Raw genomic sequence first — 14,776 nt, 5'->3', positions numbered from 1 at the left:
ATAATCTTGTTTTTATGAATAGTGTGTGGAAGTAAACGAAATATTATTACCTAAACATTGATATTCAATTTAAGCATGAAATTGTAAACGTTTAATATCTATATCTGTAACTATCTATAATAATATAGTAGAGTAGAGTAATATATAACAATATAGTAGAGTATAGACTCTATAGTCTCCACATTCTACACCACTATAGTTCGAACATGTAAAGAGAAACCTCGGCCGATTTCAGACGAATCTTGAAACCAAATGTTGTCCTAAATGTGATCCACCGCATTGGACATTTGATTTAGGTCCAAACCTCAGATTACTTAGAAGTTGTTTGCGCCTGTATTACTTGAAATCAGAGAAAAGGTGCGGATTGAGTTTTGGATAAACGTTATTATCATGTAAAACCCTTGGCTTGTCTTTATGAGATTAATTAAAATTTACTAAATGATTTCGTTGCTTGTGCATTGTATCTTCGTTATTTTTTTTAGGGTAAACAAAATATTGACGACTAAAAACTATTAAAGTTCACTAGATTCAAATTAATATTGGAATTGACAGCAAAATATTTTGGAATTAAATAGAATTTGGATTTGGAAGTAATATCAAAATAACACACTTCAAACCTTTTATTAATTAATTTCAATTCATAAAAATGAGAAAAATATATGAATTTTTAAATCCATACAACATTATATTCTTCATAATTTAATTTAATTCAATATCGGGAATGATATAAAAATGAACGTTAATGATCGGTAAATGTTGAAATAAAACACATAACTGCTTCATTAAGCCTTTAATTAATTATATTGTACCACTGTGATAGTTAATTAAATGGCCAGAGGATTTAACAAAAATATTTCCAGAATTTGCCAACAATTGTTTTATAAAATAATTATAATAATATCATAATCTCATTATTGGGTAACAAGTCAAATTTAGCAGTAATATTGATTGATCGGAATTCAATTAGGTTTATTGTGTCCGCATTTTGTAGGTTGCTATGCGATGTTGTTTCGTAATATATTTAATATTGTGTTTACATTCAATAACTAATATAAATAAATAATTACAGAAAATAACATCGACTGTTTAATATACGTGTTATAATTAGTAGTTTAATTGTACAATTCATAGATATTTATGACGTAAAATATTTTTCTATTTTCAAAACATTATAGTATATCTGCAAATAACAAAATTAATAAAAAATGAATAGAATCTGTATAAGTATTTATAGTTCAGAAATGATATTGTGTCCTGTACTTCCAATAATTTTATTGTAGCTGTAGGTTAATCTCGCAACAAATTCCCTGAATCAGCATTGGGATTGAAACGGACATTGCATTCATTGGAGCAGCTCCAATATGATTCATATAACTCTATTAACTCATTTTCCACTGAAAACTAAACCAATATTGGAATATTCGTACGATCAGATATACGTTTGCAAACAACAATAACATACAATTCACAAAATAATAATATTTCGTTGTAGCTTATATTTTATCATAAAACAATTATTGGCATCGAACATCCATTTCTAATATACATCTTATTCTATAATATCTATATCAACACTAATTATATTTTCTTTACAATTCATTCTATTTTAAAATATATTTCGCTTTATTATACACATATTTTCCTTATCACATGTTAGCAAAGCTTGTTATTCAATTGGCAATTTGTATTGTAACGACGTAGTTTCCGTAGATTTTTTGCATTTTCGAGTTACTGTGTGACGATCGTTTTAAATCTAGTAGGTTTATAGATTGTTACTTCCATTAGACTATAATTAATTGTTTATAATGATATTTATTATCATCCTTTCACAAATTACAATGCAATAAGTTCAGAGCAATCTCTTAAGCTTCCAAACATGATGCCTTGTTTTATCGTCCTGATATACGAAACGGATGTCTTTTCCATTGCACAAATAAACGTAAGATGTAACAAAATGTACGGAAACATACATCAGCAGAAATTGCCAAGTGCATAACCAGCTGAATGGCAGATTCATACGGTTGACTTGATTACACAGCGCTCTGTCAAAACGTCCTCACGCCATGCGTTCCCTTTGGTATTTGTTGGCACACACTAGAATTCGACTGCAAATATTACAATAAACGTTCGTGGAAGTCGAACAAGGATGGATATTGAATTCATAGATTGTTCCATTGATTGGTAAATTAACAAAATATTCAGAAGATGTAGAAGCATCGTCTATGTTGAATAAGGTATCGAAACCAGATTGTTCCATTGACTGGTAATTAACAAAATATTAAGGAGATGTATGATGAAACATCGTTGCTATATTGAAGAAGGTTAAACACTTTTTATGTCTATCTATAGGAAAATAAATTGGTAATATTATATGAACGTAATTTTTTCTTCACCTGGTTTCTTATGTCACATTTTATGAGACTCATTTTACAAGCTTTAGTTAAGTTTAATCTGCTTTAGTAATATTTCGATCCATCGCACTTATCTTATTAATATTTTTTCATAGTCATTTTGACCAATTTTAACAATCTCACTTCGCGCTGCATCTCAGTCACTTTTGAATCTGCCATTACAAATAATTTTCTACAATAGTCAGTGTATAGAGCTGCAGGAAGACATTCAACACTGTATATGAGATTAAATTTTCATATCCATCATAAGTACCAGAATGTATCAAATACATTAGTATTTAGTATACACATAATTATCCATATTTGTTTTATTTAAATTAATAAATATTTCGGGACATTTAAATAAATACTTATATATAGATAATTAACACCCAGACACAGAGCAAACATCTATGTTCATCACACAAATATTTGCCCCGGGTGGGAATCGAACCCACGACCAGTGGCTTGGAAGGCAGGGTCACTACCAATCAAGCAAACCAGTCAAGGACATAATATGACAAAGGATACAAAAATTCAATCCCACACCAGTAAACACTATAATAATTTTTTATTTTCACAGCATAACACTAATCATTAAATCGCTTATACACAATAATCTAGTTTAGAAAACATTGTTTTATGGAAAATAATTTGATTGCAGGTAAATTCGAAGGAGCGAGTGAGATAAGAGCGTTTTCAGACGAGGCGTTATTTTGGTTTGTGTGAAGCGTCCTGTCAAGTAAAAACAGCGAAAGCACATCGAGTATTTTCATTTACTTAATATTCCACAGAAGCTTAAACATTTAGTAGATTAGTAAACAGACATTCTATTATAAAAATAGTTGCTTATTATCAGAAATTAAAGATTTGAAAATTAATATAATTAAGCCCGGTCTGATAACACTTCTAGAATAGATAATACATAATGTTTTCTTTCTATTGAAGAAAGTTTAGTACTTTATAAAGCTCTAGTAAGTAGAAGTATGGAGTATTATACAATAATTACAATGCAAAAATAATTAAGAGTATGGCATGTTATTTGGTATCTGTTAGAAAAATATAACATTATCAACTGTGACACAACCTTTACAATACACAAAAGAAAATTATGTTAAATAGCATATTATTAAAATAGAAACAATCTTTATAAATTACACTAAATTTCGCATTGGTCAATGTTTGAAACTCATTTTTTTAAATAAAATTTAATAAAAATATATAAGCATGCAAATGAACAGGTATTTTATGTATTCAAAATATTGTGTTTAAATTTATTTTATAAACAAACAAACTAACACAACTAACTTATTAAATAAATAATAAGCAATAAAATAATGCAGTCTTAACTATATGAGTGTTAATACAATAAATAGGAATGTTTCAGAAACCATGTGTAAATATTTCAACCAACTCTTGGCTTTTTAATTGTAATAATCAAATACATATTTATAAATAATTTGTTGATGATCGGCGATTTTCCTGACCCTTTTAACTTTTACAAGTTTTTGCAACCAGTTTGTAAATAGGATAAATAGGTATTTGTTATATTAAGTACAATTTATACAAAAATATTAAGTTTTCGAAATATTATTTTCTTGGATTCAAAAGCAATACAACAATTAAGGGAACCCTGTAAACGAAAAGCGTAATTGACCGGAAGGAAGCTCGGATATATCAAGATAAAATATCCTACAAACAATTATTATAACTTTCTCCATTGAATATATTATCTATACTTTAAAATTCTTGAACACAATTTCACTTTCAAATCACTATTAAAAGAATCTAAATCGAAATAATAGACAACCCTATACCTTGAAAGTGAGACGAAAGTATAAGAACACTATCATTAGGATTAAGAACATCGAAGGAATAGTAAACTAGTTAAGGGGTATTCTAAGCTCATGGATCAGAAAACCGTAGCCGATAAGCCAAAGTGGGTTGAAATGTTGTAGCGTCGTAGACGTGCCGTTCGCAACACTCGTCTCTGTTCTGGGCTTTTTCAAACTGAGCTCGTTCACCGCAACTGCCAAAAAGTATTACACATTCAGTGTCTGCTTTCTTTACGTCAAACTTTTTCCTACGACTGTGTCTTCGAAATTTTGCGAACTAATAGTTTCATAAGCGGCTTGATAAGTTTGGACGTGTTGACATTTTAATGATCTATGTTGGACAATGTACTTTTTCATTAAGTTTAAAGAACAAATGTTCATATTGGAAATTAAATTTGATGGCATATTTCTAACTGTTCACCAAATTAAATGTAGTAGCAAAAAGTCTTCGCAATAGCTAAAAATATGTGTGAAACATTATTGATATTCATTATCATAATGTAAAATTCCAATACCTGTAACAGTTTGCTTCTTGATATCTGCGAACTTCTCCCCCGGGCCGACTTCATCAGGGATGGTAGCGGTGCAGGTGAGCTGCAAGCGTCCATGGGCCGGTGTTCGCAGTTCCGCTATAGAGACCCATAGGGATATGGGAGGAGGCGCCAGCTCACGGGGCTTCTCACTTATCTAAATGTGAAGGTGTCATTATAGTAGGATTTCCCAATCTAAATTTATATCAAGTCATAATTAATAATGTTATTATATTCTATTTACAATTACTTTCATTGATAACTGTTAAAATGGTATCAAACCAGTAGTTTCAGTTAATAAATGAAAAAAAAAAACAGAACTTGTTAATTGTTGTTTTATTTTTCACCAGCACTTCTAATACACGCACAGAAGTATTTCTTAATTGTGAAATTTATTTACCATCCATTTTACCTTAGCAACTTCCTCGTGTCCATCTTTCAAAGTGCACTTGCTATGCTTCGTAAGATTGGCCGGGGAAGGCGTAGTGGTCTCACTGACTAGCGCCCAGTACTTGGCCGTGTAGTTGAACTCTGGTGCTATGTAGCGGTGTTGATGCTTTCTGTGCCTGTAGCCACCACCCTTTGTGCGCGTGGAACTAGAGACGCGGTACGAGAAGTACTTTATCGCGTCTTCGGGTACCTGGGAAGTTTGCTTGGTAAGATTATGGCGAAGTATGGTATATTAGGCAGGCAGAGTATTGGCTGAGATTTGACTGATGGCGATTTTTTTTATTGTTTAGTATTTAAGAATTGTAAAAATTTTTCCTTGAATAAATGAATAATAATGAAAATGAATAAATAAACGGAAAGAAAAGTATAACTAAGGCAAAGCACTCCTAATATAATATGTTTCTAGACGAATAGATATTTATAAATGTGTTTCGAATCTTCTATCGAAATCTTCTTGTAACTTTTATTTTCAATATTAATTTCAAGATAACATATCGCATTAAAATACAGACGTATTTCTGATAATTTATTACACCATTAGTCTTTAGACACGTAATAGTAAAATAACTATCTACGTTATTAAATAATAACTTAGATATCAAGGTAAGTACAGCTAACAAAACACCACATAAGTATTAAAGTTTAAAAAAAAATAGAGATGTATTTTACCTTTTCATTATCGATATACCAGATAAGTTTCGGCGCAGGGGCGGCAGGGGCACTAGTGCAGTTGGCACGGAGCAAGCCACCAACAACCACGTCGGGCTTACCGAATGTTATAATGGGCGGGTGCTTTTGGGAATCTGTGAAAGTATAAATAGATATAATACGAGATAGAGATCGGCATTATGTCAATTGTTTGTTGAAGTTTGAAATAAAGACCAGTTGACGAATTCATAAAGCACTTAATTTTGTACTAAATAATTTCTTGAAAAATGGTGATAGGAAAAAATATATAAATAGGTAGTAAGTAGGTACACTTATTTTTTGAAGAAGAATAATTACTTCTTACTATAACATTATTTTCATGCGAATTAGACTATGATTTATAAATGTAAACAAGGTATGTTGATTTTCATATCCACGAATAATAATGCTAAAATTAGCCGCCTGTCTAACCAAACTTGTCAAAGACAGATCATTGAAATGCAAATGACGTTTTCCCTCAATTAATATGGATAACTTACACACAACGGTTAGCTGGTGAGGCGGGGAGGCCGCTGTGAATATCGGAGTCTCTAAGGACACTTCACACCAGTACAACCCCGATGCGGTCGGGTCTAAATTCTCTATAGTTATCGAGTTTTCCGTTACAAGCGACATCTGAAAGAGTATTCATGTCAACACAAAAAACACCCTAAAAAGCTCGAACGAAGGTCGCAGTTTGAATGGCTCTGGAAGCAAATTTGTGTAGGTTACTTTTTAATGAATGCTTCTTGTCCAGTTTTTGTCAGATTATTTATTATGAAACAGCTCTCTCGGTCTTGAACGAAAATGTGAAAGCTTTTTAGTTTTAACTGTTGTGATTAATAAAAAATACGAAGAGCTATTTTTTAAACACAATTAAAATAAACTTTAACTAATATTAGATGAAACTTTTCTATTAAAAACGTAAAAGTTACTTCGAAAAGATGGATGAATTGAAAAACTCTTTTACTCAAAAACGACTGATCGTTGAAATAAAGATAAAATCGACTGGAAGGAGCTGAATTAACATAGATTTTTTTATCCAACTCGTGGCTTCACTGCTGAAACTTCTCTAATCGAAATATATATAAAGATATATTTTATTGTCTTTATATATTAAATATTATAAACGATAAGATAACAAACCAAAAGGTTAATAGCACTGTTTAAAATGATCACCCACGTTTCATTTGACTCGTTTATTAAGATCAACTCTTGAGACAGACGTGGGCTCCACTTGTAGCTTCAATTTAGTCAATAGCTCTCACAACTCACTTGATTAGAAGTGTTTATTCGTGCGTATCATTTGGCTTATATAAGCCACTTTTCAATGCTTTACTGCATTGAGAATCAACGCATCTTAAAAGTATTTAATTTGCAATTTTCATGTTAAATTAATTGTTTCATTATGGTAAATGTGAATGATATCGATAATTTTTTTAAAGGAATATGTGATCTCATATAGGTATTGGAATATCAATATATTGTTTAAAAGGTAGAGTATAGAGCGACTCTATGAAAATATATAATCAAAAACATTGTATATACATTTCAAATAAGATTATAATTTATTTTCCCATTTTTTTATTTATCGAGCATTACATCACATAAACTAAAACACTTTATTCATTAAATCTGACTTCAAGACTTCTTAATAAAATTTCTAAATTAGATACTTATCCTACTCACATTAATCTTTCCTCCTTGGAACGTATAATTAGTATACGGCGGTACTCTCTCCCGCACATACTGCAGGATCTTCGCACCAGATCTTTGGAATTCCACTTTATACAGCAGTTGGGGTGGAACTTGATGAAGACAGCGCAGTGTGGCTGAGCTGCCCCGCGCAACCCAGCTTGGAGCTACCAGCTTCACGTCGACATCTGTTGCTTGACTGGTTCCTATGGCAAGGGGGGTTAAGCATAGTAAAAAGAGAGAAGTAGGCTAACTCGCGAGGCGCAGGTTTGTCACTCGTCACATTGATATTTTAAATAATCGTATAAACAAACACCGAACGCTCACAGGCCACAGCAATTGACCAGAACTAGAGTAGGAACCGAGCATACAAACGGCGCGTATACCTTTGTTCGAAAATAACATACTTCTCTCTTTTTACTATGCTCGTGTCAGGTTATAAGGAGAAGGGAATTTTGTTTGTGACGATTAAACTCATAACCATCTCGGTAGATAGTATTTTTTGTGTTTCATTTTACTTTTTGTGTATATCGACTGTATATATTGTTTAGGATTTTTAACGTATATTACGCTTCAATTGGTGTTTATAACTTTTATATATTCTGACGTTTTGAATATTCTACAGCGAGTGTGGTCACGGGAAGGCACTCCTCCTACTCGATCAATAAAAAAAAAACATATCTAAGAAATACGAAGCTACGTCCTTACCAAGAGACATTACAATTTTTTTCTACTCGGTTCGAAGCCGGGAAAAGTGGCTATTTGTTAAAAATGTCAGTGTGTGCAAAAATGAGGTGTATACAGACAAAAAATATAACATTTCAACAATCAAATAGTACTAATAGATCTTTATTTGTTTCTAAATCAAATTTTTAATAAATTTTATTTTGCTTAGGCTTTTGATTATGATAAAATAATGAAGTTTTAATAATAAACACGTGGAAACTCATTATACAAATCGCTATTTAATTTATTACAATATCATTACTTCCCGGCGGTATAATAAAAGATTAGGATCTTTCGTAAGAAAAGTAAAAGTAATTCGGAATGCGTAAGGCGTAGCCCGCTAGTTTTGATTCAAAAAGTTTTGTGGCTCATAATGAAGGTAGCTGGAATTTGAAACTAATTCAAGTTCTTAAGGCTTCGAAATCACGAGGATTAGGATGCACACTAAAAAGCTGCTTTTCCTCAAACGTTAAAATATTAATTAAAAACTCTGTAATTAAAATTAAGCCTTTAATATTTATAAGAGCATCTCATATGTTTTTATAGTTATGTGCATATTTCAAAGCATCTTTCAATTTTAATATCAGCCAACAATAACTACAATTTTTAAAACCAAATTGCATAATTTTATGTACATTTTCTAAGCTTTAATTTCTACACCACATACATGAAAATGATTCTCAACGACTCAATGCCAGTTAAAACAATCCACAATTTAGTTCTACATCGAAGTTAGTTCAATAAAACTAACCAAACAATGAACATTGAATTTGATACCAAAACAACTATTTACAAACCATCATTGCATTTGCGAAGCTTTCAAAACTTTTAACTGGAATTATATATTAGTAATCGTTATTGTTAGAATAATTCTTTTGTTCAATTTATATTACGAGTATAAAATACTGAATAACATTGTCAGGAGAAAGAGCAAAACATTGCCTTTGTTTGTACCTTATAAAAAGTCTAGTCTACGTTTTTACTAAGCAAGTATGATAATTTTGCCTCCTTTTATAAACTCCTCTTTATTTATTCATTACTCGTTCAAGGCTATAACATTATTATATTATACATATTTAAATAGAAATAGAGTACATTACATACGATAATAATTACAAAATAATTTGCTAAATATAGTAAACATTTATCTGTAATCTTATATATAAAAATGAATCGCAAAATGTGTTGGTAAGCGCATAACTCGAGAACGGCTGAACCGATTTCGATAATTCTTTTTTTATTATATTCCTTGAAGTACGAGGATGGTTCTTATGTAGAGAAAACGTAAATATGTACCACGGGCGAAGCCGGGGCGGACCGCTAGTCTAAAATAGATTTGACAGCTTTTAGACTAACTTTAATTGTATTTTTATTGTGTTTCTAAGGTTTCTACTATCCTACCATATTTATGTACTAGGTTCTGTATGAATAGACTTTAGTTAAGAATAGGTTAGATAATAATGTAAGCTATCTTCTTATTATCTGGGTACTACGCGAGTGAAGCTAGTTATAATAACTAGTTTACTGACGAATCTATATCAATAGTCAATAAAATATGTAATAATTAAGATATGGATGTACGCGGTTAAAAATAAATACAGATACTGTACCGCAAAAAACAAATTGGAATGTTTTCATCAATAGTTTTCAATAGTGATCAATATTTACCGTTAAAGTAAACGGTTGCATTTCATTTGGCTACATTTTGCAACAGCTGGTACGTTCACCTATTGGCTTTTATTAAAATTTTGCTTGTAAAATATAGGTAGGTATGGATTTTTGGGTTTACATTAGGTATGTATGGGAATGATTTCAATTTAATTTAGTAGAGCTCTATCTAAAATCTTTGATGTCATTTAATTGTGTCAGTGTTTTGTGTGTTCTTGTAATTAAAAGCTTCAATGAATAGCTCTTATAACTTTTAATTCTCTTAATCTCTTAATCTTTCCGTAAATATTAAAACACTACTTCCTAAAATTTATATTACGTACTTGTACATACTAATATCCCAGACTCTAACTTAATAACTTATTCCTAAACGCCGCCGAAAAAGTAGAATAAATACACAAATTAAACCACATTTCACCAAACTATACGCCTGTAATGAGCAAGGGATTCATCATAACAGCATCCCGGGGATAAATTGAAAAAAGTCTCCCAGGTAAAATTGACTTGAAATTGGCTGTTTGTGGAACGAGGTTCTGTGTTTATCAATTTAATTTAAAACCTTTGGGGACGCATTCAATGTCTCTATTGTGTTCGGGATTTTTATTCCCAAGCCGTGGCTTAAGATGAAAGTTAGAGTCGTCGGTATTTGTAAACGAATCCTTTATATTAGTGAACAATACCTTGCGAATGGGAAACTTTTTTATGTAAGTAGGTTCTGGATGGATTGAGAGAAAATGAAAATGTAAGGTAATGACAAATAGACCTTATTTTTCATTACTTTATTATGACCTTATAAAACGAATAAGGGCCGATTTTTCAATCCTTGGTTAAAATTTATCCGTTAAAATTAGTGTAGACAAGCAAAGTAAGCTCTAGGTAACTTTGTTTTTTTGTGATATTCTAAAACCATATATTTAAAAGTAATTTGCATTTGTGTTTGTACATAATATTTTGTATACGTTTAATATTTGTAGGTTACGTTATTATTACGTTACAAACGATATCACGAGTTGTCGAATAATAATATGTTGTAAAAACTACATGAAAGCTCTTGAAGTATGCATTTTAACATTGTCGAAGTTTTGCTGTATACAGTTGTTTTAAAGAATTAAAGATACCGATCTTTGTATATAAAAATAATAACAATAACGAATTGTTAGCATCAATTATATATCAACTTTGACTTGTAAAACTTGACAAACTTGTAAAAATGTAGAATGAAACTTTTAGAAAATTATTAAGACTTGTAAGATGTTGTCACTATAAATTAAGATTACAAATTTATGTATTTTTATCAGCCATACGAAATCCTATAACGATATTGATAAAAAATAGAGAGTTAACAACCATTGTATAGAACGTTTATTAGTACATTTCACTATCCACAAGTTTTATCCATGCAAATTTCGTTATATCAACGTATATGACGTCGCATCACATCATTTCACGTCCGGTAGGTGTCCGCTACGCTTCACGAGTCGACAATAGAGAACGGCCGGAAGACGTTACTATAAATACACAACTTCGTCGGAGGATGTGACTATAAATACGAGCGGTTTTCAGATAAGCTTTATAAGGATTACTCGTGTTGAAAAAGCGGGAAAGTGCTTATAATATACCTACACAACAATAAAATTCAGGTAAGCGAATGATTGGCGTTTTGTTTTGTATATGGTATAGTGGTAATTACGAACTTATTGACCACGAACGATTGGAAAGGGGACTGTAAAAATAAACACAGTTAATCCTTTATTTTAACTGTTTATAACGCCTGCAGTGTAGTCTTTTTATAAAAAGCTCGAACAACATTGTTATGTACTGTATATACACGCCTTAACCATTAGAGGATGCATGGGGCCACCCAAGAAGGACTTGCACCTGTTAGCAATTGCGACATCGCGCACACCTGCGATTCCAGAGAGTGTTGCGGCAATCATCGCCACCGCGACGCTGTAGCTGCTCCGCCGTGGACGACGAGCACTCTTTGTTCCAACATCGAACGGGAGGGACATAGTTTAAGTTAGGAATAATTTATCATGTAATTTTTTTACAATAAATTATTAATAAGTAAATTTCGGTTTTTTTTTGCGCCTTCGCGGGTCGGTCAATATAATTGGCGCAGTCTTGTGGATAATCCTTGAGAGCCGTCTCTCGGAACGCGAAACTACAAGCATCGAGTATCGCTATTCCATCGGAGGGACGACGACGGGGATCCAGAACCTACACCATTGGCCACCGCAACGCGAAGGGTATCCGAACATTGATACTGCAAGAAAGGCCGAAATTTAAATCCTGTAAGTACACTAATTCTCTTAGTGACTTGCCACTCCTAGATTGTAAGTTTTCCTAGATTACCCATTCACGGGAACCGAGGAACTGTAGTGCGTAGGCTTAAAATATATTAATTCATCGCGAATTAATTTTAGAATTTTACAAAATCAATTTGTAAAATTCAAATATAGATTAATAAGTTTAAATATTAATTCATTACGAATTAATTTTCGAATTTTATAAAATCAATTGTAAAATTCACATATAAATCTATATTACGTTGATAAAAAACTAATAAGTTCAAATATTAATTAATTATGAATTGAATTTCAAATTTTACCATTTAATTCATTTATAATAATTTAAATTTAAATATATTAAGTAAAGATTATTAATTTTTATATTAGTTTAACGAAGTAAATAAATTTAATTAAATTTAATATATTTTATATAGGTAATACAGATATTTAAAATGTCAGATTTGGATAAAATTTTTAATGCACTTAGGCTTTTGCCAGAATTTGATGGTAATGTTAACGTTTTAACAAGATTTATACATTTAAGTGACCAATTAGCTGAGGAATTTATAGATAAAGATCCCGGAAATACTTTAAAAACTGCCGCGTTATGTAATGGTATTTTAAATAAAGTTACTGGGCCCGCAGCCCGAGTTATTAATGCAAATGGTATACCTACTACTTGGCACGGTATTAGAAGCGTATTAGTTAATAACTTTTCTGACCATAGAGATGAGACCGCCCTTTATAACGATTTAGCCTTATTAACGCAAGGTCGTAGCTCTCCTCAAGAGTTCTATGAAAGATGTCAGCATCTTTTTAGTACCATAATGACGTATATAGCATTACATGAAACAGTCGTTACTACTCGTGAGGCAAAAAGGGACCTGTATCAAAAATTAACACTACAGGCTTTCCTACGTGGTTTAAGAGATCCGTTAGGCTCACGCATACGTTGCATGCGCCCCGCAACCATTGAAAAGGCATTAGAATACGTTAATGAAGAACAAAGCACTTTATACCTTCAACAACGTAATGAAACTTTTGATAGGAAACCCCACGTACCTTTTAGAATGCCGTACTCGCATGAACCGTTTTATAGACATAATGATAATGATTTTAGTGAACCTATATCTTCTAAACTACAGCCTATACATTCGTTTAGACCGCAATTTAAGCCATCAAATTTTATTCAACCATACGGACCAGCACGTCCAACTCGTACTATGCAAATTTTCCGCGCTGCACCCCCTAACTATAACCCGCAGAGCAATACGTTCAGATTACAGCCTAAACATCCCGCGCAACCGAAACCGCATCCTATGAGTGGCGTTAGCCATTACGTGACAAAGACTTTACCACCGACACCTTTTGCACGCGCTCATGATTGGTCAAAATTTGGCAATTCACCCCCGAGTAATTACTTTAAGACTAGGGAGATGAATCATAATGAATATATAGGTGACGAAGATTATTACTGTACCGATTTATATCCTTATGAAGATGATTATTATAATAATGAATATTACTGTACGGAATATGAACCTTATGTACATTACGAACAGACAGACGCACCTGAAAATTCTGATGAAACGTGTGACGTACGTTCAGAACACGATCAGGATTTTCCGAATCCACCAAAAGTTAGAAAAACCAAAATAGAATTAAATCTACACACGCAACGTCAACTTCCTTATATTCAAATTCATAATCCTCCACTTAAATTGTTAATTGATACTGGAGCTAACCAATCTTTTCTTAGCCCTGATGCAGTACAGAGATATTTTCCTGACGTTACTCTTAATTATGATCCCTTTGAAGTAAGTAATGTTCATGCTGTAACACGTAATAATTATTCTATAACATTACCTAGTTTTCCTGAATTTAATGACCCTGACGATATCACATTTTTCGTTTATAAATTTCACAATTATTTCGACGGCTTAATAGGTTCAGATTTGTTAGATAAATGGGAAGCATCCATTAATTATAAAACTAAAACTTTAAATACTTGCTATGCTACGAATCGGTTATTAGTATATGACTCACGGAACGCTAATCTTTATGAGGACGTCATACCCGCAGGAAGTAGTAAATTAGTTAGATTGCCCGTAGATGTTGAGAATGGAGACGCTATTATACCGGAACAAATTATATGTAATTGTCATATTTCTGAATGTTTAACGAAGGCGAAAAGCAATCGCGCTATCGTGGAAATTTCTAATCCAACCCGTAATGATGTAATTTTTTCAATGGATCGACCGGTATGTGCCGAGGTTTATAATAACGAGTGCACGCGCACCAAACGTTCGTCCGACCGTGTGAAACAGGTATTATCTCGCTTGCGTACTGATCACTTAAATAATGAGGAACGTTTAAATTTAGAGTCATTATGTACACAGTATGCGGATGTATTTTATATAGAAGGAGAAAACTCAACATTTACGAATAAAATTAAGCATTCTATTAGAACTAAGGATGAAATACCGGTTTATACGAAAAGTTAC

At 32.0% G+C, this 14,776-nt stretch overlaps 1 protein-coding gene across 1 annotated transcript in view; it reads right to left on the bottom strand.

Moving 5' to 3' along the window:
• Positions 1-3,798: 3,798 nt before the first annotated feature.
• LOC149908821 (uncharacterized) overlaps positions 3,799-14,776 on the bottom strand; it is a 52,732-nt gene continuing 41,754 nt past the window's right edge. The window contains exons 3-8 of the mRNA XM_090120424.1: positions 7,582-7,793; positions 6,393-6,528; positions 5,875-6,008; positions 5,156-5,395; positions 4,741-4,912; positions 3,799-4,419 (exon numbers count right to left, since the gene is read on the bottom strand). Coding sequence (XP_089976550.1) covers positions 4,274-4,419; positions 4,741-4,912; positions 5,156-5,395; positions 5,875-6,008; positions 6,393-6,528; positions 7,582-7,793 — 1,040 coding nt within the window. The 3' untranslated portion in view covers positions 3,799-4,273. The remainder of the gene's footprint in view (positions 4,420-4,740; positions 4,913-5,155; positions 5,396-5,874; positions 6,009-6,392; positions 6,529-7,581; positions 7,794-14,776) is intronic.

Source organism: Colias eurytheme, chromosome 4 (assembly GCF_061535395.1).
Source record: "Colias eurytheme isolate Ceu_HAF_F1 chromosome 4, ilColEury1 Martin Lab GWU primary, whole genome shotgun sequence".
NCBI classification, from domain to species: domain Eukaryota; kingdom Metazoa; phylum Arthropoda; class Insecta; order Lepidoptera; family Pieridae; genus Colias; species Colias eurytheme.
The sequence above is the reverse complement of the archived record's forward strand: the minus strand, read 5'-3'. Positions and strand labels throughout refer to the sequence as shown.